Source organism: Manduca sexta, chromosome 9 (assembly GCF_014839805.1).
Source record: "Manduca sexta isolate Smith_Timp_Sample1 chromosome 9, JHU_Msex_v1.0, whole genome shotgun sequence".
NCBI lineage: Eukaryota > Metazoa > Arthropoda > Insecta > Lepidoptera > Sphingidae > Manduca > Manduca sexta.
In genome coordinates, this window is record NC_051123.1 from 7713486 (window position 1) to 7741224 (window position 27739).

The 27739-nt window shown below is 34.2% G+C and overlaps 4 protein-coding genes across 4 annotated transcripts in view; 3 read left to right on the forward strand and 1 right to left on the reverse strand.

Moving 5' to 3' along the window:
• LOC115453721 (flotillin-2) overlaps positions 1 to 27739 on the reverse strand; it is a 357821-nt gene that overhangs the window by 327674 nt on the left and 2408 nt on the right. The window lies entirely within an intron of this gene.
• Positions 801 to 10315, forward strand: LOC115451842 (glucose dehydrogenase [FAD, quinone]). Its single transcript, XM_030180221.2, has 6 exons — positions 801 to 1027; positions 5707 to 5964; positions 6708 to 6935; positions 7642 to 7774; positions 8529 to 8648; positions 8846 to 10315. Exons 2-6 carry the CDS (start codon positions 5712 to 5714, stop codon positions 10095 to 10097), a joined length of 1986 nt encoding a protein of 661 aa, XP_030036081.2. The 5' UTR covers positions 801 to 1027; positions 5707 to 5711; the 3' UTR covers positions 10098 to 10315.
• Positions 10843 to 15187, forward strand: LOC115451844 (glucose dehydrogenase [FAD, quinone]-like). The gene is made up of 5 exons (XM_030180224.2): positions 10843 to 11140; positions 12638 to 12865; positions 12999 to 13131; positions 13222 to 13341; positions 13429 to 15187. The coding sequence occupies exons 1-5, from the start codon at positions 10945 to 10947 to the stop codon at positions 14675 to 14677; spliced, it is 1926 nt and encodes a 641-aa protein (XP_030036084.2). The 5' UTR covers positions 10843 to 10944; the 3' UTR covers positions 14678 to 15187.
• LOC115451848 (glucose dehydrogenase [FAD, quinone]) lies at positions 21223 to 26536 on the forward strand. The gene is made up of 5 exons (XM_030180227.2): positions 21223 to 21561; positions 22673 to 22900; positions 24232 to 24364; positions 24723 to 24842; positions 24915 to 26536. Exons 1-5 carry the CDS (start codon positions 21276 to 21278, stop codon positions 26152 to 26154), a joined length of 2007 nt encoding a protein of 668 aa, XP_030036087.2. The 5' UTR covers positions 21223 to 21275; the 3' UTR covers positions 26155 to 26536.

Genomic DNA, 27739 nt, shown 5'->3' on the forward strand with positions numbered 1-27739 from the left:
ATACACGTTCTACTTACGAACATAATTTGGCAAAACAAAGAATTTACTAATTTAATTTAATCTCACAAATATTGTAAAATTGAACACCAATTAGCAATTTATTCCTCGTATAAATAAGTCACGTATCGGAGCCTTTGTTATGAAGGAAACAATCGGGCTTTGTACCAAAATATTTAGCATTACAATTAGTTGATTCACAATGCATACAGTGATCCGTACGCAAAGGAATCGGAACATTCGGTCACCATTTAAGGATCCAATGTCAAATGTTTAGTGCTTAGGGTCCAAGTGCGGGCGATTTTTCATGTACAGTCAGCTACCAAAATAGCGGAACAAATGCATAAATTCATATTTATAGTCTGTACTCACATAGAAAGCTGAAGACTTCGTTTGTTTATTTGAATACGCTAATCTCAGAAACTTCTAAACTTTTTTTTATCACAATAAGAAGCTAATAACTCCTGAGTTCTATAGTATACTACTATTTATCCTGGGATAATATTAAGCAGGACTTTTATCCTGCAAAATCTTTTCACGTATCCATATACGTAGTTTACTTGAAAAATATTATTTTATCTATCTAAATTAAAATTAAAAGAGGGTTATTTCGGTGCAAAAAGAAGTCTAATTGAGAACCTCCTTTTTTCAAGTCGATTAAAAAAAGAATTGTAAAGAAAGAATTACATACAATTTAATTTATTCGTTTAAATATTTTAGCGGCCGACTGTACAACATGCATTGGCCCACTATAAAATTAGCTCAAAGCAGCAAGCAAGACTTTGCCGCAAGTCAGTTGCCAGTTACACGCGTACGGTGCACTTACTACGCAACACGCAGTTCTTCCATTCACTTGATATCACGACAGTTGATAAATGTTTGTACGTGCAACGGGATACCTATATTTTGAACGTGATCACATGTGTTCGTGAATGGACGCTATAATTAGACGCAATTTGTTTATCGTACTAGTTAAAAATAGAATAATTAGTTTAAAAAAAAAATTCAAAAAATTTATGACACAATCAAGGTAAGATCCATTTTATTATGAACTAGCTGACCCGTCAGACGTTGTCCTGTCTTAACTATGTATGCACGCACGCATTTTGTCGATCGCTGACAGTTATTTCAAACCACTGACAGTTATGTAAAATTAATATTGTCGTTAAAGTTTCTAATTTTCCGCGCAATTTTTTATTTTTTTTCTTTCATAAGAACCTTCTCCTGACAATAACAAACACAACAAAAAAAATAGTGAAATCGGTCCAGTCGTTCACGCGTGATGGCGTGACCAAGGGAAATAGGGATTCGTTTTTATATATATAGATAAATAAAACTTACGTAATATATTGTTTACAAACATTCAAATTACTGCAATAGCGACCTTATGTATTTAACACAATCGTATAAATTATAAATTCAACTTTACCAATTACCTATAGGCATAATTTCATTCATAATATTTTTAGACACGTGTTAAAATAATCAGCACATACAGAATTGTTGAAGTTATTTAAATAATTCCAAAATGTTTGACTCAATAACAATTGTGTCGAAAACAATATATTGTATGGTATATATACATATATTTGATTTTGTATATTATATATTCTATAAATATAGGTAACAACAAATAGAACGAAAAACCTAGTGTTGCCCGAGCTGGGAAACAAACTCAGGTCCTCCCATACCACAAGCTTTACACGTTGCCACTGGACCAAAGGAGATAGATAATCTTAGACCACCACGCTCACCCTACACTTTAAATTCCATTTTCAAAATTCTAATAGATTCTTCATCTTTTACGAACATACGTAGAATATGGAATGTTTATGGTTCAAATTACTCATCAAAATAATCGCACTGAAAAAAGTAAAAGATTCATACATTTATCGTGTTGGACTAAAGCAACGAATTCAGACATTTCTAGCAACAATTTATTAACAAATTTAGGAGTCAATAACATTAATTATTATATAGTAGTCAATGCACTATCCTTTTCTTCTTTATACATTGGAAAAAGCATTTAAAGGACAAAGAAAGATTTTATTTAGAAAAGATATTATTTAGAAAGGAAGATTTTTTTTTTTTTTTATTAATTACATTTAATTACACCGCTGTAATTTACTTTTATCGACTTGATTTTAATGTCTCATAATGCCGACCGCATTGCACTGCCACACAATACTTAAAGGCTAGTATTCAATATCTTGCATATCGATATTACAAAATTATTCGTAAGCTTACACGCACAAAAAGCACCGCCCTACATTCACTCATTTGGTTGTATTGCATAATTTACTAATAGGTTATTTTTCAAAGAGTATCCTAATTTGCAGGAAAGATTAGGAATCAGTGATATCGAAGATTTTTTTTAAATTATTTGGACCATGTCTGCTATTAGGACACCGAACGGCTTTTGTTGCGTAACCTACTAGGTCACTAGAGGGCTGATAAATATAATGACAGTACCTGATGAAATAAAGCGCGTTTTACAGTAATTAAGATAAAGTTAAGCGATAATTTGCGTTACATTTCCTTTTATATAATTTAATTGTTGCACATTTGATACTTACGTAAAAATTAATATTATTTTAATAACATTAAATTTTTTTTTGAAAAAATTTTGTTACTCTTTAAAAAATAACCCTTTATAATCTTAGAAATAAGAAACAGCCCAGGATGAGAATATTATCCCGGGAAAGACTTTTACATGGGGCGGAGGTGCGTGCAATACTTAGTAAAAAGTTTATTCGGAATAAAATGTGCACAAAATACCAATGCATGATTTACCTTTGTCCCTGAATCATCACGCCAAGAATATAGATGACACCAGGAAATATAGCTTATCGCCAGAATCAATCGTCAAAATTCACCGATTGTTAAGTTGTATCGCGTCCGCATCACCGTCACGTCCCATAAGCCGGGTGTTGACATTCCGAACTTATGTATATCTATACGATCAAGATTTCCAAGCTAAACTGTTAAACTGGTTTCGAAGAAATTTGGTACGGAGTAAATTTGAAGGACATCTAGGGTGCTTTTTATCCCACAAAAGTAGATAAACAGTAGGAATTTAAACCGGTTATTTATACGTGTGCAGACCTGCGAGCAGCGCCTTGCTATTATAAACATGTTTCTACATTCCAAAAGGTCCATAAATAATTAAAGAGAAAATATTTAACCTTTAGCCCATAGAGAATGTTCATCTGTGTATGGAACTCCGACCCGCATGATTTCTATTTTGTGTGTTATTGAAAATAACATAATATTAATGTTGTAGCAAAATCGATCAATTCCCCTAATCCTTATGCAAGACTTAAAACAGGAATATCACTGTCAACAACATCTAAAATAGCCAAAATAGAATCAAATATTATAGTCAGTTATGAAAAAAATATACCTGGAAAAGCAAATCAATGAAACGAACATAATTTAAAAAAAATCATGGATTTATAATTTGATTAAAACCTTAATTTATAATTTTATAACACCTTAATATCCAATTGAAAATACACCCAAAACGGATTTCTATCAAATAAATTTATTTTTTATTTATTTGTTTATTTACTAACTTCTCCGTTATTTACAATTTGGTTTTGCCTCAAACGTCCCTACGTTTAAGGCAAAACCAAATTGTAAATAAGTAATTTATAACCTAGTGAAAGCACTAGGCTAAGCCTGTATCGTGAGAAGTTTTTACAAGAGTATTTTATATTCAGTGATATAAACATGGAATCTTCAGCAGTGCGACGATATTATTAATTATTATTTAAAGTGGGTGTTAAGGAAGTAAATAAATTTTTAGATAGTGCAAAAATGGTAAATTAAGTCTAGAAGTAAAATTCATAAAAGAATCATTGTTTTATTATAATTTCAGTGTACTCATATGACCAGTCCAGTAATCCCTTGCTTTTTGCTTTGTGCATTGATAGAACTGTTGTCGAACAATTTATTTATCTTTTTATAAGTGAGGGGTTGCACACGTAATAAACAAGTAATACATTGGAGTAACATCTGAAAGTATTTCGTAAATTATGAATAATTTCACAAGAACATACACTCTCTTTACAGAGTAGGACAGATATGGGCATTCTCCTTTATTGACTAGTCAGGCTTGGTTGAGTAATAAATTCGTTTTCTGACATATGCAATTATATTTTGTCTGAGAGGATACTGCACAGTTCACTGCAAATATATCGAACCACAGATCCTGGGCTCAATTTCTAATCCACATAATATTATACAAACTTTTTTTTCAAGCTATAGGCCAATGTGCGTACTTCAATGGCGTGGTTTCTTTGCATGCACGTTACGACCATCACTGCCTTCAGGTCTCAGGTTGCAATCCCGGGTCGGGCACAGATATCGGGTTTTTCTGCTTAGTGTCACCTCGAAGTCTGACATTTGTGCCCGATGTAACGATAGTCCTGACCCCACCACATCATGGGACGGAACACGTGACGAAATGTGGATGCCCTAGTTGCACCTCTGCCTACCCCTTCATCGACAAAAACAGTGTCGCGAGTTTATTTTCTATCAAGTCATTATATGTTCTGGTTACTAAATTTGGAAATCAAATTCATAACCTCGGACAAACCAAGCACCTAGCCCAACAAAGTGACCTAATTTGCGCTCTGATCCACAACATCGAGGTTTCAGACACATTTTGAGAATATTACCAGGATTTGAAATAATCTGACTTGTTCCATCTTACTCGCTAAATTAAATAAAAAAAATATATATATATATATATATATATATATATATATATATATATATATATGGATAACGGTGCTGGTTGCGCATTTACAGATTCGTTTTTATTTATTTTTTTTAAATTTTATAATGTGTAAACGTTTGTTATCCTAAATAAATAAAAAAAAATATAATTTCACTACACAACTAGGACATAAGTATCATGTAAAATTGTAATATCACCTTACCGGTTTAGCAAACATGATAATATCTTTGCAAGCCAAATGAAACGTAATTACAGTTGCCTTTATACACAATTATTATTAACATCACCTTGACTTAAATAATTTTTGCAATTAGATAACATGCACTTTTATTAACCTTGGACAAAATCGTCCATCCGATTAAAAAAATAATAAAACAACCAATCACTTATCTATGATAACCTCGACTTTCTAATATAATTATAATTTTATTAGTACACTGGTATTAATAATTGTGTAAAACGTATCTAACTAATGGAATACATTGGTTCCAGAATTAAGCAGTTTTCCATATATTTTTAAATTTAATAATATTATTGGTAATAAATTTATACAAAATTAAAAAATCAGATTATATTAACTTTTCACAAATAACTGCATATCTTGTAGGCCTTTGTCATTTTTACATGGAACTTGTCATTTGGAAATATGGCAATACTTTGTCTCAAAACAGGTCAATGAACTCCTATAATAATTAAAGGCAACGCCCCCGCTAAGCGGTGGACTAACCATATTTCTAGAAGCTATCTATTCCCAATTTATAATACACTAGTTTTTTCCCGCGGCTACACCCGCTTCAAAGCTCTCCATGCGCTGGTTGACGCAAATTGGTGAAGCGTTTTTCATTAAAAAAAAAAATATTAGGTACACAATACCGCGGTAAAATCCCAAAACTAGTTTTATTTCAATATAAACATACTATATCAAAATATAAATGGTAAAGTAAGTTAAATTATCTCATTTTCAGGCACGATGCGTCACACGCTGAAAGCAATTGCAGTCTGCACTATATTTTCATTCATAACGAATGCAATCATAGCTGATGACGCCCTGTATGGATCGAACGACAATGAAACAAGGAGTGAAAGATTGAAAAGAGCGAAACAATCGTTTCCACAAAATGCGTTTCTGGACATAATAATGCAAACTGTGGCACCAAACTACACACCAAAGTCACCGAGCGATTTCTTCGATATACTTAGAGACTCATATGATTTGCCTAACGGTATGTAATATCTCCTTTTATTTGTACCAAACAAATATAAATACTAAATCATCAGCCACATAAAGTCAAATTAAAAAAAAATACAAAATAATTTATGTGAATTTTTAAAGGTCCTGTCAAACCAAAGGCGAAATAAATTTATATATTTACTAAAGATACTGATCCATAGTATAAATATAATCTGGTAATTAAACAAATTATTAAGGTAAGGTATTTTGAGGTAAATAATAATAAAGGGCGACACATTGTCATTATTTTTTTATCTGTTTCCAAACACACATCACTTTGAACCCAATGAGAGGAGTTATATTTGTTATTTAGGTAAATAATCATAATACTATTTGTCACTGCTTAACATTAAAGCATGATTTACACTAAACGAGTTTCTTGCAGGACATACAGAGAGAAAGAAAATATTTATTTATCGTTCAATATTAGTAAACAGATGTTTTGCCGGTAAACTTTCTTTGTGCAACTGCAAAGTATACACGTCCAGTTTCACAAAAAATCAAGCCAGAATATAACAAAACACTTTTATTTCCGATGCCGCATCACGCGATTCTCGCATCCGTGTACCTATTCTAGAAGCATATTGAAACAATAAAATTCTTAGAACCAAACCTCAGAATTGGGTTTTTGATTTTGAATTAATCCTTAATTATTGAATGCTAGATTGAATTTAACCGTTTACGGTTAAATTTCTAATCTAAAAATAATTTGAGACAATTCTCATTCCTTTTCAGGCTTAAAGTCCCCACTGCCAGAGTACGACTATGTGATAGTGGGTGCCGGATCAGCGGGCTGCGTGCTCGCGTCCCGACTGACTGAAGACCCTGACGTGACCGTACTCGTGCTGGAGGTCGGCAAGCCAGAGATGTTCTTCACAGACGTGCCCGCCATGTCAGCATACTTCCAATCTACTGAGTACAGTTGGCCCTATTATATGGAACCACAGCCGGGTGTTTGCTTAGGTAATTTTTTTTTAATTCCGGCACTAAAACTGAAGATGAGGACAATAATTTACTGGTGGTAGGTCTCTCATATGTGAGAGTCCGCCTAGGTAGGTACCACCGCAATGTCTATTTCGGCCGCCAAGCAATACACACTGCTGTGTTCCAGTTTGAAGGACATTATAGCCAATGTAACTACTGGACATAATGAGACTTAACATCTCAAGACTCGGGATGGCGAGCGCAGTGGAATACAATTGGAATACAATACTTTATAAATCAGGGATTTGGATGGTGTTACTACTGTTTGTGGGCGGATCATATCGCTTACCATCAGGCGATCGGCAAGTTAGTCTCGTCATTCAAAGCAATAAAAAAAAAGAACCAGAAATATATAGAGCTAAAGAAGAGTCGTTGCTTGGCACTATCTAGTCAGGTTCAGGAATTAATCAATACCCTACCCAATAGCAAAGCTGATTCGAGATTAGTTAGCATAATGTCTGTTAAAATATCGAATTAAATTTTATGACATTAGCACAGCTGTCAAACTACTACTAATAATCGAAATTTATAAGGCTAAATTACAAATGCGTAGGTCGGAGACGGTATTTGCGATCGATGTGGCCGCAGGCGCACTTCCTATGAAATGAAATAGATAAGAAATAAGTACATAATGTCAAGCTTAAATTATAGTTTTTTCAGCGATATCAAAAAACTCGTTTTTTAGGAATGATCAACAAGCGATGTTACTGGCCGCGCGGGCGAGCCGTCGGCGGTACCAGCGTCATCAACTACATGATATACACGCGCGGCCGCCCCGCCGAGTGGGACCGCATCGCCGCTGCCGGCAACTATGGCTGGTAGAGTTGCAATAATTAATAAACTAACCAGTTTATAGCAGCAAAATACATAAAAGGAGAAGCATTAATTGCTCAACTTGCCCAATTGACGCAACAATGTCAATGAAAAATTTTACCAACCTCATAACGCAACCAACGCCTAACGTTATGTTGCCGCAACTTCACTTACGGATATAGGCTGCTATATTCTTGTAAGGAGTTTATACGATATTATTGAAACTAAATGGTCATCATAATATTCTGATTTTTGTTACAAATCCAGATTTTTTTATATCCTAACTATTTCTTAAGTTTCTTTTCCAACAAAATGCAATTTTACCTAATTTTTATATTAAGCATAATTATAAAAAAAGAATAAACCGTGTGTAAGTCGATGAACCTGTTAAGGATTCAATGTTCAATTGTGTATAACATATTAAAAGTAACCTTTTTTTATGAGAATTTTAGCATACAGGTATTTTTTCGTCCGAAGCCAGATTTGAACTGTTAAGAGAAAAGGGATTATAATAAAATGTCATATTCATATATAATGACCGTTACGATAGGTCAAACAAGTAATAAGTACAAGGGTACCCACACGGTGGAACCCTACTTATATATTTTTTTTATATTCATTTATCATATTTTATTACTTTCATGTAACCATAAACTGCCGTATGTTTAAATATTAGGTCCCTCAACTAAAAATACATATTGTGTAGATAGGATTATTATCCACGGTCATATAACAACACCATCATTATTTAATTCACAGGTCATACAGGGAAGTGCTCGAATATTACAAGAAAAGTGAACGGGCCAATTTAAAAGAATTCCAAAGTTCACCGTACAGAGGCTCGACCGGGGAAATGAATGTAGAGTTTATTAACTTTAAGTAAGTTACAATTGAACATATTATTTGTAGATTATTTTTAGTTTGAAATCTTAATACATTCACAAAGGAATTTACCTAGACATTTTGATACATAAAACTGTATAACATGCACATGATTTTTTGCTTAAGTTACGGAATTAAATATACTAAATAAGATTTTCAAGATATTGTTTAAAATAATCTCAATTTATTTCCAGAACCCCGTTGATACGAGCCTTTTTAGAAGCTGGCAGGATACTGGGCAGTCCCACCGTTGATTACAATGCTCCTGAACACCTTGGCTTCGGTTATGTTCAAACAACTACGAGAAATGGTAAAAGACTCAGCGCTGCAAAGGCATTTCTACATCCTTACAAAAAGAGACGCAATCTACACATTCTGCCGATGGCTACTGCAACTAAAGTTCTGATCGATACTACTACAAACACGGCTTACGGAGTGCAATACGTGCGAAACCGTTTGAAAAATGAGGTCCGAGCAAGAAGAGAAATTATATTATCAGCAGGGCCTATGGCTTCACCACAACTCCTTATGTTATCCGGAATAGGGCCCAGGGAACAATTAAGCCGACATGGAATACCTCTCATCAAAGATCTCCCAGTCGGTCGTACTCTCTATGACCACATCACATTCCCCGGAATTATATTTTCATTAAACACAACAGGCGTCAGTTTTATGGAATCTAGATCAGGCACTGTCAGTAAATTCCTGGAATGGATGCAATTTGGTGACAATGAAGTAGCTTCTCCCGGTGGGGTTGAAGGAATCGGATACATAAAAACTCCACTATCTACCGAAGTTGAAGATATACCAGATATAGAACTTATCAGTATCGGTGGTTCCTTAGTATCCGACGGTGGCCCAAAAAGCAGTAAAGCAACACGAAGAGGTATGAGATTATCAGACGATATTTTCAATGCCGCATTTGGGTCAATTGACAATACAGATACATGGAGCGCATTTCCAATGCTGTTGCACCCTAAATCAGTTGGATCGTTAGAATTGAAAAACAATAACCCATTCAGCCATCCTCTATTGTATGGTAACTATCTAACGCATCCCATAGACGCAGCGACGTTCGTTGCAGCCGTCAGACATGTACAGGCATTGGCCGCGACGCCACCATTCCAGAAATTTGGAGCCAAGATACATCCAGCGCAATATCCAGAATGCCGCAAATTCAATTTCGATTCTGACGAATATTGGGAATGCGCTGTACGGACTCTCTCTGCAACACTACATCACCAAATAGCTACATGTCGTATGGGGCCGGTCGGGGATCCCCTCGCTGTGGTTGATCCGGAGTTGCGAGTCCATGGCATCAATAGATTACGTGTTGTGGATTCTAGCATTATACCACAAACAGTTTCTGCTCACACACATGCACCAGCAGTTATGATAGGCGAAAAGGCTGCTGACATGATAAGGAGCTCTTGGCGATATAAATAATGTAAATTAAAATGTTATAAGTTGGTAAACTAAATAAGACAATTTATTTATACATAGACATAAAACTCATATCTGTGATACTTGAGTTAATGATAAATACTAAACATCAATTCTGTTATTTATTATTATTACCTCACTGATTTGATAAAATGTATTTTAATTGATTTGTAAAACAAGTGTGTTGGAATAAAATTATGCTCTATAGTATCTATGTCAGATTACTGGTTCTCATTCAGTCCATCGAACCCATAGGTATAAAAACATATCAAAGAAATAAATAGGAGTAACACACACTCTTAACAGTATTTTAGTGATAATAAACGCATGACTTAGTATCTACATGCATTGAACTTTTGGAATCTTTAAATATTAATACCCAAAATTATAATTCAATAAAATTTGGTCGTTGCAATCACTTTGACTTCCAACAAATCAACTACCGTCTTTGCTAATTTTTTTTCGATACTCAAACCAAAAATAACTAAACAAACTCTTTCTTAAATCCAGACGGGTAAACGATCTGCTTACTCGACAATACATTGAAATTATAGGACCTGTGTTAACATGTATTCATCCACCAACATTTTCAAGCAGCCTTTTTATTTCCGATTAAATAAATAAATGATGCACTACATTTAGTGCACCTGTAACTTTTTTCCGCATGCTAAACACTACCTCGTCAAACTCAAATCAGATCACGTCGTTATAAAAGTAACTACATGGTATTAAAAAAGAGGTATATGTGGACTTACGTGCCTCATTTCGGCGTCGGATATCGCCACAGACGGACTGTTTTTAATTTTATATACAAAAGAAACTGGACAAAAAACGAACTGTATTTGGAACCATGTTTTGTAAATGGTTAGTGGTGGTGATATTAGTATCGCTTGGTGTTTTGGCCGAAGAAGATAGCGGGAGACTCTTCTCGTTCATACAAAGTCCCATATTAGAATTTCTTCTAAAAACTGCTGCCAACAATTACGTGCCAAATAATGCTGGAGATCCTTTTGACTTTTTAAGGGATTCGTTTCCTTTGCCTGGAGGTAAGTGACATTATTAGTATTCTTAGAACGGAAAACGTGAAACAACGCCATAAAGGATGATGACCTCTTCACGGGCGCTCCTTCATCTGATTCGTGATTTAAATTAGTCATGATTCTAGCATTACAAGTTCAACGGACAGCTTTTGCTGATTTAGGCCCTTGTTTAATAAAACAAAATTAAACTTCAAAATGTAAATACACTTAACATTATAAAGGATATTTATTAATTAATTTAATTCTTACAATTTATTACTTCTTTTAAATTTTCGTATTGCTTCTTAAGAACCTATAACATAAATTAACATAAAGACAATGTACTACTCCGATGTGCTTTGTGAACCAAAAACCTCATTTTGCAATTAACCCAGGATTTTTTCAAACAATAATTAATGAAAATCAATTCCATAAATAAAAAGTGATAATATATTTCCGTTACAAAATCATTTTTAGCTTATAATTACGAAATAAAAAATGAGATAAACAAAATAGTTACCCTTCAAGCCATGACCCATGAGTCACACGAATATTCGCGACGCAACTTATAATATAACCGGAATATATTAATGAATATAAAAACCGCATGTACTGTAAATTCGGTCTGACTGCCTAAAACCTATAGATTTTGTTGCGTTTATTTAAAAACGCTCGGACGGATTTTGAAGCAAATTTCACAATTTTATTATATAAAACTTATGTGTATTTAATAGACTACAAAGAAATATAATGATAATAATTATATGATGACTTGACGACTGGTACGAATTGAAGTGTATTTAGATCTAGAATAATCTTACTCCAGAGTTCAGGCCACGGAACAGTTCAGACTCTAAAGATTGTTGTCTAACCAAGTCTGAAGTCTGAGCGGGGCCACTGACAATTATTACTTTAAATATAATATCCTATATGCCGATATAGGAAGATATATTATATATTATTCAAAGTATAGCATCAATAATATTGAGTTCCAACTAACATAATATAGCATTTTAAGTACTATAAAATTTCTCATTTGTTTATTCATATAATAATATAATTTGTTTATTGATCAAGTCCTTCGTTAAGGTGGTAGCTCAAGGTCCATTTTCATACATTTTGTTTCGGCTTTAATCTGGGTAACTAAACAAGTATTGGCAAGTAAAGAATTTAAATTCACGTCTAGTTAGTGATTAGTTCTCGCAGTTGAAGAAAAACGTAAAAATAATTAATAATCATGGATATTTCTGCCTTTAAAATTTCGTCATATTAAATTTTAAAGGCCGAAATATCCATGATTATTAATTATTTTTACGTTTTTCTTCAACTGCGAGAACTAATCACTAACTAGACGTGAATTTAAATTCTTTACTTGCCAATACTTGTTTAGTTACCCAGATTAAAGCCGAAACAAAATGTATGAAAATGGACCTTGAGCTACCACCTTAATATAAATAACGCTTATATAAATAAATCACTAAAAATAAATTATAATTTACATTTAAGTTAAAACATATCTTCCAGGACTGAAGCAAGCATACACCGACTATGATTACATAGTAATAGGCGCTGGATCGGCGGGTAGCGTGGTTGCTTCTCGTCTGACCGAAGACAATAATGTCACGGTGTTACTACTGGAAACTGGCAAGCCAGAGATGCTGGTGACAGACATACCAGCACTGGCGCCGTACTTTCAGTCCACTGAATACTCGTGGCAGTATTACATGGAACACGAACCGGGCGTTTGTTTGGGTGCGTTAATCTTACACAAAATTGAAATAAGCTTTTGCTTAATTCTGTCTATTGTAAATTTAACTTACATGAAAAGAGAACACCCTAAAAAAAGCATTAAATTTCAAGTTTTATTATTTACTTATTTCACCAGGCATGAAGAATGAGCGATGTTTTTGGCCCCGTGGTAAAGCCGTCGGAGGCACCAGCGTCATAAACTACATGATCTACACGCGAGGTAGACCTCAGGAATGGGACAGGATTGCTGCCGCAGGAAACTATGGATGGTAAAGTACATTAATTTATATTATTAAGTTTAAACCCTTCATTAAGCCATGATTTTCTACTAGATATGATATTAATTTACGCAATTTCAGGTCTTACAATGATGTATTGAAATATTATAAAAAATCCGAAAGAGCAAGCCTGGGGGGATATGAAAAGAGTCCGCATAGAAACGAGAATGGTGAAGTACCTATAGAATTTGTACCAGTCAGGTAATTTATAAAACCTTCGTAATTATACTATACGTACTATGTACATTTGAATTGTATATATTACGCCGTATCTGGAATCTTTTTCAGAACCAAACTAGTAAAGGCGTTCCTGGAAGCCGGCGAGTTACTTGGGCATCCAACGGTAGACTACAATGCGCCAGAAACTTTAGGATTTGGATATTTACAATCTACTTTGAGCAAAGGCCACCGTCAAAGCGCCGCTAAGACATTCTTGCATAATAAGAAGTACAGACGCAACTTACATATACTACCGGAAAGCACGGCCACCAAAATACTCATAGATCCTGGTACAAAGACTGCTTACGGCGTGGAATATGTCCGAAACAAAGTAATTTATACTGCCAAAGCTCGTCGAGAGGTAATTTTATCAGCAGGGCCGATAGCATCACCGCAACTTCTCATGTTATCAGGTGTGGGACCAAAAGACCACTTGAACTCTTTAGGCATACCAGTCATACAGGACCTTCCTGTTGGTCAAACGCTGTACGACCACATTTGCTTCCCTGGACTGATATTTGAACTGAACCGCACGGGTCTAACATTCCATGAGCATGAAGTGCTCAATATTCCAACGATAGTGCAATGGCTAAAAAACGGCGATAATAGTCTTTCATCACCGGGCGGTGTAGAAGGAATAGGATATATTAAAACTCCAGTGTCTAGCGACCCTGAGCCAGTTCCAGACATAGAATTAATCAGCATCGGCGGATCGATAGTGTCTGATGGAGGGCGTGAAGGCAGTAAAGCTATTCGTAAGGGAATGAGAATAAAAGATTCAGTATTCGACGAAGCGTTTGGGAACCTAGACAGGTCAGGTAAAGATACATGGAGCGCAATTCCAATGTTATTGCACCCCAAATCTGTAGGAAGACTGGAACTGCGCGATAATAACCCTTTCAGTCACCCGAAGTTATACGGCAACTATCTAACACACGCCATTGACACGGCAACATTCGTCGCTGCAATCCGCCACGTGCAAGAATTAACAGCGACACCACCGTTCCAGAAATATGGCGCTAAGCTACACCAGGCCAAGTATCCAGCATGCCCTAATGCTGACTTTAATTCAGACGAGTACTGGGAGTGTGCGATACGCACACTGACTGCCACGCTGCATCATCAGATTGCCACGTGCCGTATGGGTCCTGTTGGCGACCCTCAAGCTGTCGTAGATCCTGAACTACGAGTACATGGTATCAAACAGCTTCGAGTTGTCGACACAAGCGTCATTCCGTCCACTACGTCTGCACACACTCACGCGCCAGGCATGATGATTGGTGAAAAAGCAGCTGACATGATCAAATCAGCTCAATGAAACCGACATTGATAAGACTGAAACTTTGATTATTGTATGTATATTTTTTTTACTGGAATGGAATATATTTTGTAATATTGGAAATGGGCAAACATTATTACGAGAGATAGACACAATAGAATAATTAATCACGGATGATAATAAAAAAGATATTGCTGATTATTGATATCACTTAAAACCATTAATAAATAGTTTTGTATCTTACGTTATGGATAAATATTTACGGAAATATATTTTCATGGTTCTAAAATTATAGACCAAATCATCTCATTAAAATACTAATGCGTCACATCATCCTAAAATTATTAACTCAAGAACGCATTGTTAATTTATCCGTACGTGCACTTCCTTAAACTCAGCTAATTACAAAATGTACAAAACAATTTCCTGTTACCAACAAAATGCGAATGTAAAATACTTTTTTGTATCTTGTCTTGGTCACTTAGTGCGTCCAAGATCATAATTATGGTTTGCCCAAAATATACATATTAATAAAAATGCTAACACGAACTTGTATGCGTCTAATTCTTTTTTATTCTTTTTCAAGGAGCTTTTAAGTAACATAATAATATAATAGCTTGTTGCATAGCTTCTAAGTAAAAGCTGCTCGTCACATATATGTATGAGCCGACCAAATTGAAAAGTCAGACTCTAATCTATGCTCCCAAATAAATGGTAATAAAGGAAGCATTATTTACAGCTGTTTAATACAACTGTCATAATAAAGTACTTGAAACTGGTGTAACAGGACCGAAAAAGCGTAATTATAAAAGAGAAGTAGAGATATATTTCTTAAAATATTAGAAACATATAAGAAAGGCCACTGCAGCGTTTTTATTTTAGTTAATATTAATTTTTAACAATAATAATGATTTGAAAGTAACGTTAAACATAAGTTTTTAGTTAATCAATCAGCGTCTCTGACATCACATCGGTTATCGCCCGAAATTAATAACCAATCTTAATCCAATGTATGCTATCTAAGATTGATAATTCATTCGTTTTTATGGATAAAGCATGCCAATAACCAATCCATTGATTGAGTAAGCTATCTCTAACAATAATCGATCTTTGAGAGGACGGACTACAGATCATAGATTACACTCTGTTTGAAAATGACAGTTTACGCTTGCCAATACTCTATCTACCCGTTTTGACATTTGATTTGACTGTTGTAAATAATCGCATTTTCCAATCGGACCAATTCCTCAGTTTACTCCATATGTTTTGAATATCGCTTACACTGATTTTAAGGGAAACGAAAAGGCAATGGAAATATCCATATTCTCTAGTGACAGTGACGACAATGATTTGGAGGGACTAGCGATACTGATAGTGAAACTGAAATTTGCGCTTTATCACGGGAAATGAATAGAGTTAACTACATGCAGACCCTGGATCAGTTTGATTTCACGTTTAGATTAGGCTTTCGAAATCTGCTTGCCAATCATTGTTAGTTAAACTGATGCCGTATATCCGTGTTACTTCTATGTACAAGGTAAATAATTTTTATTACATTATTTACAAAACAATATTGTACCTACCGAACTATTAGATAGGTACTAACAAGGGGCAATTGCATCGTTTTTTTCAGGATCTATGGTGTTTCTCCATTCCATCAACTTTTGCTGAGGCATAGGAAATAATTATATTATCTTTTTCAGGACATTTGGTACATGGAAGCGTCGCTTCCCTGTGATTGCATTGACATTGCGTTTATCTTTACCTAAAGTTCAAGCAATAATAATTGCAACTGCAGTTTTGCACAATATTTGTCGGAATCACAGGTTAGAGGAAATTCCAACCGAAGTGGAGTTATCAACTGCTGATATTATTAATTATGAAAACAATATAGAGAATCAAGATGTTGGAGGAAGAACAGCATTAATAAATAACTTCTTTACTTAGTAAAATAAAATACCTTTGTAATCACTGCTATTTAGTTTTATTGATTATCTACATTTGTAATTCAAAGTAACAATTATTACAAATTAACATAGTTTTATTAGTTAAAAGTTAATATCATAGAAATCATAGAAACAGGCAACATTTCCATACATTAGCTATACTATAATTATACAAAGCCGAAGAGTATGTTTGTTTATTTGTTTGTGTGAACGCGCTGATCTCAGGAACTTCCGGTTCGAATTGAAAAATTCTTTTAGTGTTGGATAGCCCATTTATTGAGGATGGCTATTATAGGGTATATATCATCACACCATGACCAATGGGACCAAAAACGGGTAATATTGATTACTTTTGAGAGCTTCCGTTTCGTGCGCTGCGTAAACGGTTAAAGTTATGCAACAATTATGTATAACGGAATTGTAATTTGTTCCATAACACTGGATAATATGTACAGAGTCCAATTATTATTATATGGCACCGAGTTTACTGCGTACTTCAAACTAAAAACTAAATCCTTTAAAGATTTATTAATATATTATGAACAATGTTATTAAACTTCAGTGTCAAAATATGTTAGCAACCACATTACTCACGTTCCATTTCAACTCATTAAATAGTTTGTACCTTAAATATGACATGTACTAATTATTAATTATTTCTTTTGAGGGCTAAAATGCATAAAATATTTTTTTTATTACTCCGTCTTATTTTTAGCAATTGGGCAAAATTTTTAAACGAATAGTTAGTATGGAAAATACAAAAAGTACTTTTTTACGAATGGAAGATTTTGCATAAAACGGAATGGTCAGGAGGGAACGCATCTGGAAAGGATTGCCGGCGATCTATCGTTGAAGGTAAGCAAGCATAGGCGAGTTAAGATATTGGCATGCCGGTAGGAAAGCAATCGAAAGATAGTCGGCAATCTAAGATACGTTTCAGTCTTGGATAGCAGATACATTATTAATTTCGGGCGTATGACAACTTGTTTAAAGTTAATTGTAAAGGTAAACATTATTTAATTGCGACAATTAATTGTGTTTTTCGGGAGTAAAGTTCATAAAAGCAGTGTCGATTTAATTTTATTTGTTTTCCATTTTTATAAGTTCATAGTAACGTTAATGTATTTATTTAAAAAATATCTCAAAAGTCAAAAGTAATACATCTATGAATGCGAGTGGCGATCAAATATGACCAGTGACAAAATAAAAAATATAGCATCTTTCCTACTGAAAAGAAATAAACTAGTAAAAGTTAAACATCTATGTTCAGACAACGCCAGTCAGTTAAACCTGTAATTAATCAATGAAAATGATTAGATAACCTAACTTTATTATTTCCATAAGGCAAAGTACCGCTAATATCCATTCATAATAAATATACCGCTGCTCGAAATACTTTAATAGTATTGTAAGACATTCATATAATAATAAAACCCGTTATTTTTAAGATAGAGGTCGCCCTATTTTAGATATGTTAATTTAGCCCACCAAAAAAAGAATTGTTTAATTTTTTTAAAAAATGCGCGCTAACGTTTACACACAAAAGCTGCTAAAATATGCCTCCTTATGAACCGTCATATAAGTTCTAATAAGGCCATATAAGTATAAAAATAATATTTGCAAATATAAATTAGAAAGTGCTGATTGAATAAAAATATTGAATTTTTATATTATAATTTAACTTTATTTCAATCTCTTTCGTCATTTTTGATAAATGTACTAAATCCAGAAATATAACTTGATTATCGGAATAATTACAAATATATATTAAGATTCCGCTCTGTTAGTACTAGTGTACTGGAACTGGAAGTTGGATTAATCCTATCAAAATAATGAAATACACATGTTCTGTTACATCTCAAACGTTATAATGTTTCGACAAAACTGACGAAGTAGGCATATTGAGATCAAATTCGTAAATTACATTACATTATACAATTCTAATAATGTTATTCCACTTATATTCTAGTTTGATCTAACCGTTACGAGTTGAAAAATATCGAATCTTTTGGGACTGCAATTAAACTGATACTTCGAATACATATAAACACATAGATGTAGTTTTTTTTTTTTAAATCTTTATTTAAGGAGCTTGGTCGTTATTTCACGACTATGTCGCTCCATACGTCTACTTTTACCCGTGCCTACTAACTTTAAACAACAAAACAAAATATTTTTTTAATAAAACCTTAGCCTGTAGATGTAGTATTTGGATTTTGGTCTGATAATACACGAAGTGATGGTCGTGAAAATCACATTTTATTTTATCGTACCTGTTTTTTAGACTTGACATGCGTTTGTTAAGCTGACAAGGGTTGGCTTATACACAACGGACTTTTGGGTTGGCGCTTCTGGCGCTCTTAGCCCTTCAATGGATATAGAGACGGTAAAACGGATCCGTTGCAACCTATCAGTACAGGAGCCTAAATATTTGTAAATTAATGAAGGACTGTTTCTACGAATACTGTGATTTTAGTTCACAAAATTACTTTAAACAACCGAGCTGTAAACCCGTTAGAAACGTTAAAAAATCTATTTCTGAAATAAATTACACAGCTGTGTAATAATTTACATAACAATTAACTAGTTATGAGGGTTTCAATATCGGTTGATTTTTTTTTCAATGTGTAAATTCTGTCTCGTTAGCATAGTGGTATAGCGTGCTCGGTACGTAATCGCTCTGCGGTCTCGGGTTCGAATCCTGGGTCGGGCATATTGTATTTTTCTGCTCGATATCAGCCCAAGGTCTGGAATTAGAGCCCCACATGGCGACAGACTCGTTCCTTATCGCATCACAGAAAGAAGCACACATGGCGAAAATTGGGTACTCTGGTTTCACCTCATCTTTACCTTCCGATATAATGGCATTATGTGGGTTTGTTTTTGTTTTGTAAACATAATTCGCAAACATAAAGTTCGTATTTACACGCACTAATAATTAATAGACGCAACATCTTGCGTCAAGGTCTCGTCGTCCCAACATGGCTAAAGCTCGCCTTCCTGGGTACACTAATTCACTTAGCCTCTATTTATCGTGACCATGAATTGTCACGCATTCGAAATATTTATTTTTATTACACTATCCCACGGCAATCCGCTGCAACTTGTAGTTGAGGTAGATTTAAGCCTCTGCTCCCGATACACATTATACCTCATCGAAGTATTGTAAATTAATGCCAATTATATGATATGCCGTTTAATAACAACATTATTATCCTCAACATAGAGGTTATTGCCTTGCCCCCTGACATAATACACTAGTGGCCCCTTGCCTAGACCTTAAATGATATAACCATGGATTTCTCCGTGTATGGTCTACAAATGCCAATATAATACTTTAATTTTTTTAGCTCTTATTGAATAAACATTTGTATATAGATGTATTATGGCTTACGTGTATAACAACGCCAACGAGAGCGATTCATTCACAATTCACACGCATAATATGCAAACACTTATATACCAAAAAAATACTTGTTTATTTATATTGAAAACATAAAATTAATAAACTTTACAATATTTTGACTTTTATAAAGAGTCAAAATATTGTAATCAATAAAGCTTTCACTTATAAAAATATTTACTCAATGGAAACGACTATTCAATATATCTTTATTTATATAATATGACAGGAATCTGGATGTAATCCAACAATATATGAGTGGCGCATAATTCATAGATCCAAAACTCAACAGCTGAATGGTGCAGTCATTACAAAGTCGATAATTTCGAATAATACTGATTTACTCTCGTCTTGTTTAGTGTAATATTTAATAATGTTATAATGAATGTATGTCCATAACTTCAAGATCCATAAATATAATGCTAATAATATGTTTATTATATTCAAAGTTTCCTCATTACTCCTGTTTTAGTTGCAAGTTTCTTCTCCGTACAAAGGCGTTGCAAAACCAGCTACAGTTGATAATATCTTCAAACCGTTAAGGTTCAAGGACCTTAAAGAATTAATGACCTTTTATTATTTAATTTATTACAGCGTAAGAACCGTTGTGTGATCATGATCTATGATATACTAAAAGTATTTTTATATAGGAAACCTCCGTTACAATTTGACATAGCGGTCATCATATTATTCCTACATAAAAAAAACATAACTTGAACATTAAAATTAAACTTTTTTTCGGATTTTATATTTTTAATTTTCTCCCAACGTTTCGAAAACTGATGCCTTCGAGGTCACGGGGGATCTGAGGTGTTGGTTATCCGCAAAGTCGTAAGAAAATTAAAATTATAAGAACCGCGATAAAATCAAAAAATAGTTTAATTATAACGTCTAACATTCGCGTAAACATAACAATCATAAGAAATCATTATAATGTGAACATTTTACCAGGCCGTATATGATAAAATAACTATTATAAAACAATCCTAAAACAATCACTAACTATGAATATAATTAATTTAAATCTATGACGCATCGCATTGTAGTCAATGACCAAAACAAACAAACAATGTAACCCAAGTTTATTATTAATATAATATATTTTTTTTAATAACCTGTAGTCAACGGTGAGGTCAAAGCTCTGAATATGAATAAAAAAAATTACAACCAGAAACAAGAAACCGGTCTAGCAAACTAACACATGAAACATACACACTACAACCGTAACCGTGGCCGCGAACAGTTCGCGGAATTATTTATATTTATAAATTATACCATAATTTCAAATATGAAAGGAAAGATATTAATTATAATATATTTTATAAGTTGTAATATAAGCTACGGATACAATTTGGATGACGATGAAGCGACCGTTTCGGTTGATGAAGAGGAATATGCGATACCCGTGCCATGTAGAGGCTACTGTGAGCACACACCGCGGGAGAAAAGAGTCGCTGGTTCTACAGTGAAGAGCAGGATCATAGATGTGATGATGAGGACGCCGCAGCTACACCTCAACCCCGACGAACCGGACATACTCTCATTTTTGAACGACAAATACGAGCTCCCTGAAGGTTGGTTATATACGCTTACATCTATAGATATAAAGAAGCTAATAAATAGTATTTTGTTTTCGTAACGCCTCGGCATTGACGTGCCGACAATGGACTTGAACTTAACCGCTGTTCACATTTACCTTTTGGAAACAACAATATTCATGAACTTATTAACGTCGATAATTGATATGTAAGTGTCCATAACAATAATTTACTGATACATATTAAAAAATATATTTTGTTCAAAGTGGCTGAACTTTTACAACTTTTCAAACACTCTCTTCTTGTAGATGGCTAAGACATTATTATAGACAATTTAAATAAGGATTATAATATATTTTTTAATCATATAATCCTTTGTCTGATTAGTATGTGTGTGTGTGTGTGTGTGTTTTTTTTAAACCTCTTCCTCTGCGTTATCGTATCGAATAAAGAATATGTTCAGTGCTTTAAGCATCGCGGCAACAGATTCGTAATGATATTGGATTGTATTATTTAATTTGTTTATCTCTATATAACATGTATCAGATTATTTTATTCAACTAGCATAGCGTGTAAGTGATATTCAAGGATTTCAGGTAACTCCGCACCATTACAATTATTATGAATGCCTCGGTGGCGCAGTTGAATTTAAAGTTCCGGTTTCGAGTCCCGGTTCGGGCATTGATACTAAGCTTTTTGCTCAGTATGAGCATGAAATCTAGATTTGAATCCGATATAGGCATAGGCTCACCCCCTATCACATCATATCTATACTTTTAATATACCATGTTTTACATAAAACATTCCCCGATTGTCGAGAAGAAACCTTATTGGGAAAACTAGAATTTGAAAAGCGATCTATCGGCCAATGTACAAGTTCAAGAGTAGTTTCAATCGCGATATAAAATAAGATGCAGAGGTTCGTCACAAAAAAGTTATCGTTCACACTTTACACCATCAATAATCAGTGACGGTCTTACAGAGAATCTACGAATCATAACAATAAATAGCTCACAAAAACAGAAACAACAGAAGGAATACGTTTAGAAACTAATAAAGAAAAATGTAACATTATTTTTCCCAAATTCCACATTAGTATTTATATTATCAACGTCATTTAATGAAGTCTGTTACGATATTTTTCCAGGTTTCAAAGGACCGCTTTCAGAATACGACTTCATAGTGGTCGGAGCTGGATCAGCGGGTAGTGTTCTTGCTTCACGGCTGAGCGAAGGTCGTAAGGCGTCGGTGTTACTGCTGGAAGCTGGTCGCGGCGAATCATGGTTCACCGCGGTGCCTATACTGGCACCAGTCTTTCAACAGACTGAATATGCATGGCAATATTTGATGGAGCATCAGCCTGGAGTGTGCGTAGGTTGGTATCTCTTGATTTTCTTATCAATTGTCATCGTCATCAAGGATTTTTTTACAACTATCATCATGAGCCTAAAACTCTAATGGGCAAGGCCATTAATTATGGTAAATGTAATACGGAAACCAATTAAAGTTATGAGGGAAACACTGATTAATTGTACTTACTTTTAAATAATTACTTGTTTATGACCTGTCAATTACACCGAATACCATAGATATCATTAAATTGGTTGATGATTGTTTACATTGAGTTTTTCCTGCCTTAAATATGGTTGGGTAAAAACGAAATTTGCCTAAATCGCCAATGGGGTAGGTACACAAACTGGTACCGCTCACTTTTCGCAGTTTTAATTGGTTGAAGATTAATTACTGCTTGATAGAAGTTCCTGTGTTTTTTATAAAAAATATTGATGATTTTATTGCCTTCGAAGGTAAACCAGCAGTCAACAGCCGACCTACAGATGGCCAGTAAAAATTTTATTTAATAATAAATTTAACGATAACAAAAAAGCCATTATATATTTTTTTCTGGTTAACTAAAACTTACGATGTCAAGAAGAAAAATACAATAAATTTTATTGTCAGTGTATACCTTAATTAGTAAAATTACGATATAATTATAATTAATTGTCCTGAACTAACACATGGTCATAAAACTTTATTGTGATAGTCTAAGCCCACGACTTTGCCTGCATATAAATCCTTTACCGAAATAGAATTATCAGGATTAATGCATTTCATGAATAAAGGAGCATGCAAGGATAATTTATATTTATATTATATTCAACGAAAGACATTAAACAGTATAGTTAGTTATAGAACGGACATCAGGACCAATTTTGTGCTCCAAAAGTTATTAGCAATTGGTAATAAGTCGTTGACAGTCGACAGGGTAAAATGGGGCATATTGGAGGAGGCCAATGTCCAGCAGTGGACAAAGATATAGGCTGATAATGATAAATAAGTCGTTGTCTTATTTGAAATGTCCGTGTGACAAGATACCACAACGTCTTTAGATATCAACACAAAAATAATAAATTTAAAGAAAATATGCTATTATGCGCATTAAAAATGTACAAATCACCATATGGAAAAAATATAAGTATTTTACATTGTTTTTCTATTTCACGATACATGGAGTACCCATCGCATGAGCGCAAATTTTTGTATGACAATCTTGTCAATGTCCGCGCTATATAACCTGAAACTCTTTTTATAAAAGTTCTTAAAAAGTCTACACCATATTTAGTCGGACTAAATTTATTTCAAGCATAAATAACAAAAAATATATTGATAACTCTACTCAAAAACACGATTTAACGTTCATTCTAGGTATGACAAATGAAAGGTGTTTTTGGCCAAGAGGCAAAGCTGTGGGAGGCAGCAGCGTTATCAACTACATGATCTACACAAGAGGAACTCCTATTGATTGGGACAGGATAGCAGCCAGTGGCAATTATGGATGGTAAGTTTAATCAGAGAAGATAACTGCATTTTAAAATTGAAATGTTAAGTTTATGAACATAAACTTCACTGCATGTATCATTAATACACGTGTACGCCTTTTGGTAAAGTGCTGGGTTCAAATCCCAGGTCCTGCATTATTTTGAGTGAACTTCCTAATTCATTTTCACTCATCCTCGAGAAGTGGTTACGTCAGTCAGGGGGCTGGTCATAAAAACTACGCAAAATATATTTAATTTAGAATTTATGAGATATACTTTAAAAAAGTTGTCGCGCCGATCCCACCATCTAGTCAAAAACAAATAAAAAAGACAAACATAATCAAAGCATTGACTAACTGAATTCGAAATACTATTCAGGTCTTACAAAGACGTGTTGCCGTATTACATCAAATCAGAACGAGCCAATCTTAAAGGATTGAAAGACTCCCCTTATCATGGACGAACTGGCGAACTGAGCGTGGAAGACGTCCCATTTAGGTAAGACAATATAAAAATCAGGGTTACTTTAAACGAATAACAAAATAATATTAAATCGATTTTTATTTTTAGATCTAAATTATCTAAAGCCTTCCTGGATGCGGCAAAGCTTTACGGTCATCGCAAAGTAGATTACAACAGTCCAGACTTCTTCGGGTTCAGCTACATTCAAGCCACCATCTCTAATGGACGTCGAGCTAGTAGCGCTAGAGCATTTCTACATAATAATAAAAAAAGGAAAAACCTACACATATTGCCTAATAGTAGAGTTACCAAAGTATTAATAGATCCTAACACAAAATCTGCTATCGGTGTGGAATTTCATAAGAACGGACAAGTGTACCAGGTCAGAGCAAAGAAAGAAGTTATATTATCCGCCGGTCCCATAGAATCACCGCATCTTCTAATGTTGTCTGGCATTGGTCCAAAAGAACATTTAAAATCGTTTGGAATACCAGTGATACAAGATTTAAAAGTAGGTGAATCACTATACGATCATATCTCGTTTCCTGGCCTGGCATTTACTTTAAATAGTACAAGGTTGACCGTAGTTGAAAAGAAAATATCGACAATCGATAATGTTATTCAGTTCGACCATTATGGGGATGGACCGATGTCATCATTAGCTGGTGTAGAGACTATTGGGTATATCAAGACAAATGTCTCTAAGGAACTCGGCGACTATCCTGACATTGAATTGTTAGGTTCATGCGCATCCCTTGCTTCTGATGAGGGCAATATAGTAGCGAAGGGTATTCACCTCGAAGATTGGTTTTACAAAGATGTCTATCAACCTATAGAAAATGTTGAAAGCTTCACTGTCCTTTTTATGTTGTTACATCCAAAATCAAAGGGCTTCTTACAATTGCGATCCGCAAATCCTTTCGATTACCCAAAATTATACGGGAATTATCTGACCCATCCTGACGACGTGGCTACTGCGGTAGAAGCAATCAAATATATAATAAAACTTATAGACACACCGCCTTTTAAAAAATTCGGAGCAACTTTATACAAGAAGCAGTTTCCAACATGCAAGCATTTTAATTTCGGAAGTGATAACTATTGGGAATGCGCCGTCAGAAGTATAACTGCCACGTTGCACCACCAGATAGCTACGTGCAAGATGGGACCACCCTCGGATCCTACAGCTGTAGTGGATCCTGAACTGAGAGTTTACGGTGTAAACAGACTCCGTGTTATAGATAGCAGTGTCTTACCAAGGACAATCGTGGCTCATACGAATGCACCAGCCATAATGATTGGAGAAAAAGGTGCAGATTTAATCAAAAAGACTTGGAAAATCATATGAATATGTCGCTAAAAATTAATTCTTAGTATTTGCTATGAACACAATGATTCTCATCTCTCAATACCATCGAGATTTTCCTTGTTCATGGGTTATAAAAACTACGGACGGTTTATTTAAATATCTTATAGTAGACAATAAAGTTAATGACTACGTGTCGCCAAGGCAGGAAAACAAAATGCTTTGACCGCACGCCTCATGGTCAAGACGAACCGTCATTGTAACTCGTAACTAGCTGCCATTATACATAATAATTAGAAAATTTTAAGTGTTTCAGGACATTTATAACCTCGTCTATATAATTTATACGAATAGTTTAATTATGAAGTATTACTATAATAAATACCAAATATACATTTAAATAAGAATGTCGTTTAGAATTGAAAGATTTCAACCAGACCGTACTGAAACGTACATGACAATGTACTTATATAATATTACATATTACAAGTTATGTATGCTTCTATTAACACTGGATTTTTTCCTTATTGCTAGACTTCTATGTAGGATTTCTCAATGTCTCTCGATAGACCCCATTTTTTAATCATATCGACACGCAATATTAGTCTTATATACAATTAAAATATGTTTTAGCAAAATTAATGTCTAAAGTAACCATTGTACTTTACTGAAGCTAACGTACGCTACGGATCGTCTCGTCAAATCTTACAAAACTAATGGCACGCATAATTAACATTGTTATCAACTTTTAAGGCTTATAGTAAATGTTTCTTTTATCAAAACATTTTAGCCCGTGTGGCAGATAAACTACTACGTCAGCAGATAAACACAAACAATATGTCAACAGTAAACATATATGTGATTAGATTTTTATCATTTTATTTATACAGGGCCATTGTGACATTGCATTCTTAAATAAAACTACGTACTTATTTTCTTGAAAATTACACTTACTTACTCGGACTATAGACGTTCATAAAAGTATAATTTTTGCACAATATAAATATGAATAAAAAGTAATTTTAATTTTACACGCCCTACTGCCACTATATTTACTACTCTAACATAATTCGTCGCAGCAGCAACATGACACTTTCAATACACTCACGCACACGCCATATTCGAATTAAACTACAAAATAATAAAATATCCGAAAATTAAACCTTAAATTCATGGATGATTTTTGATACAATATTAGCAGAGGTAAAGACGAGTATGTGGTTTCATTTATGCACGCAATGTCAAAATGACCCTGTATTATCAGACTTAATATACTTGTATTGCATTTACTTTTGTATTGCTTGTTAGAATTTCAAAATATCTCGAAACAGGTTCCTAAATTAAGAATCCAGCACGACTTTTCCATGATTGAAACGCCATTGATATTTTTAAAAGGGAGGTGGGTATTAGGACCTAATGGCCATACGCTGAGAAAATAAGGTCTGGTGGTTTGTTTCGGAATCGGACTCATGCTCTAAACTCTAAAGCCCAACCCCGCCTGAAACCGAACATGTACGATGGCTTCGTTTATTTTGCAGCATAATGACCTATAAGATGACATGACATAAGATATGCCTGGGGCCTGAAGGACCGAATAAATTCCTTGTAAATTAACGTAATTTTTAAT

Coding starts and splice junctions, on each gene's coding strand:
- LOC115451842 (XM_030180221.2), top strand. CDS start 5,712: ATGCGTCACACGCTGAAAGCAATTGCAGTCTGCACTATATTTTCATTC. Junction 6,936..7,641: donor ACAGCCGGGTGTTTGCTTAG/GTAATTTTTTTT, acceptor CTCGTTTTTTAG/GAATGATCAACAAGCGATGT. Junction 7,775..8,528: donor GCTGCCGGCAACTATGGCTG/GTAGAGTTGCAA, acceptor TTTAATTCACAG/GTCATACAGGGAAGTGCTCG.
- LOC115451844 (XM_030180224.2), top strand. CDS start 10,945: ATGTTTTGTAAATGGTTAGTGGTGGTGATATTAGTATCGCTTGGTGTT. Junction 11,141..12,637: donor TTCGTTTCCTTTGCCTGGAG/GTAAGTGACATT, acceptor CATATCTTCCAG/GACTGAAGCAAGCATACACC. Junction 12,866..12,998: donor CGAACCGGGCGTTTGTTTGG/GTGCGTTAATCT, acceptor TTATTTCACCAG/GCATGAAGAATGAGCGATGT.
- LOC115451848 (XM_030180227.2), top strand. CDS start 21,276: ATGAAAGGAAAGATATTAATTATAATATATTTTATAAGTTGTAATATA. Junction 21,562..22,672: donor CAAATACGAGCTCCCTGAAG/GTTGGTTATATA, acceptor ATATTTTTCCAG/GTTTCAAAGGACCGCTTTCA. Junction 24,843..24,914: donor GTGGAAGACGTCCCATTTAG/GTAAGACAATAT, acceptor TTTTATTTTTAG/ATCTAAATTATCTAAAGCCT.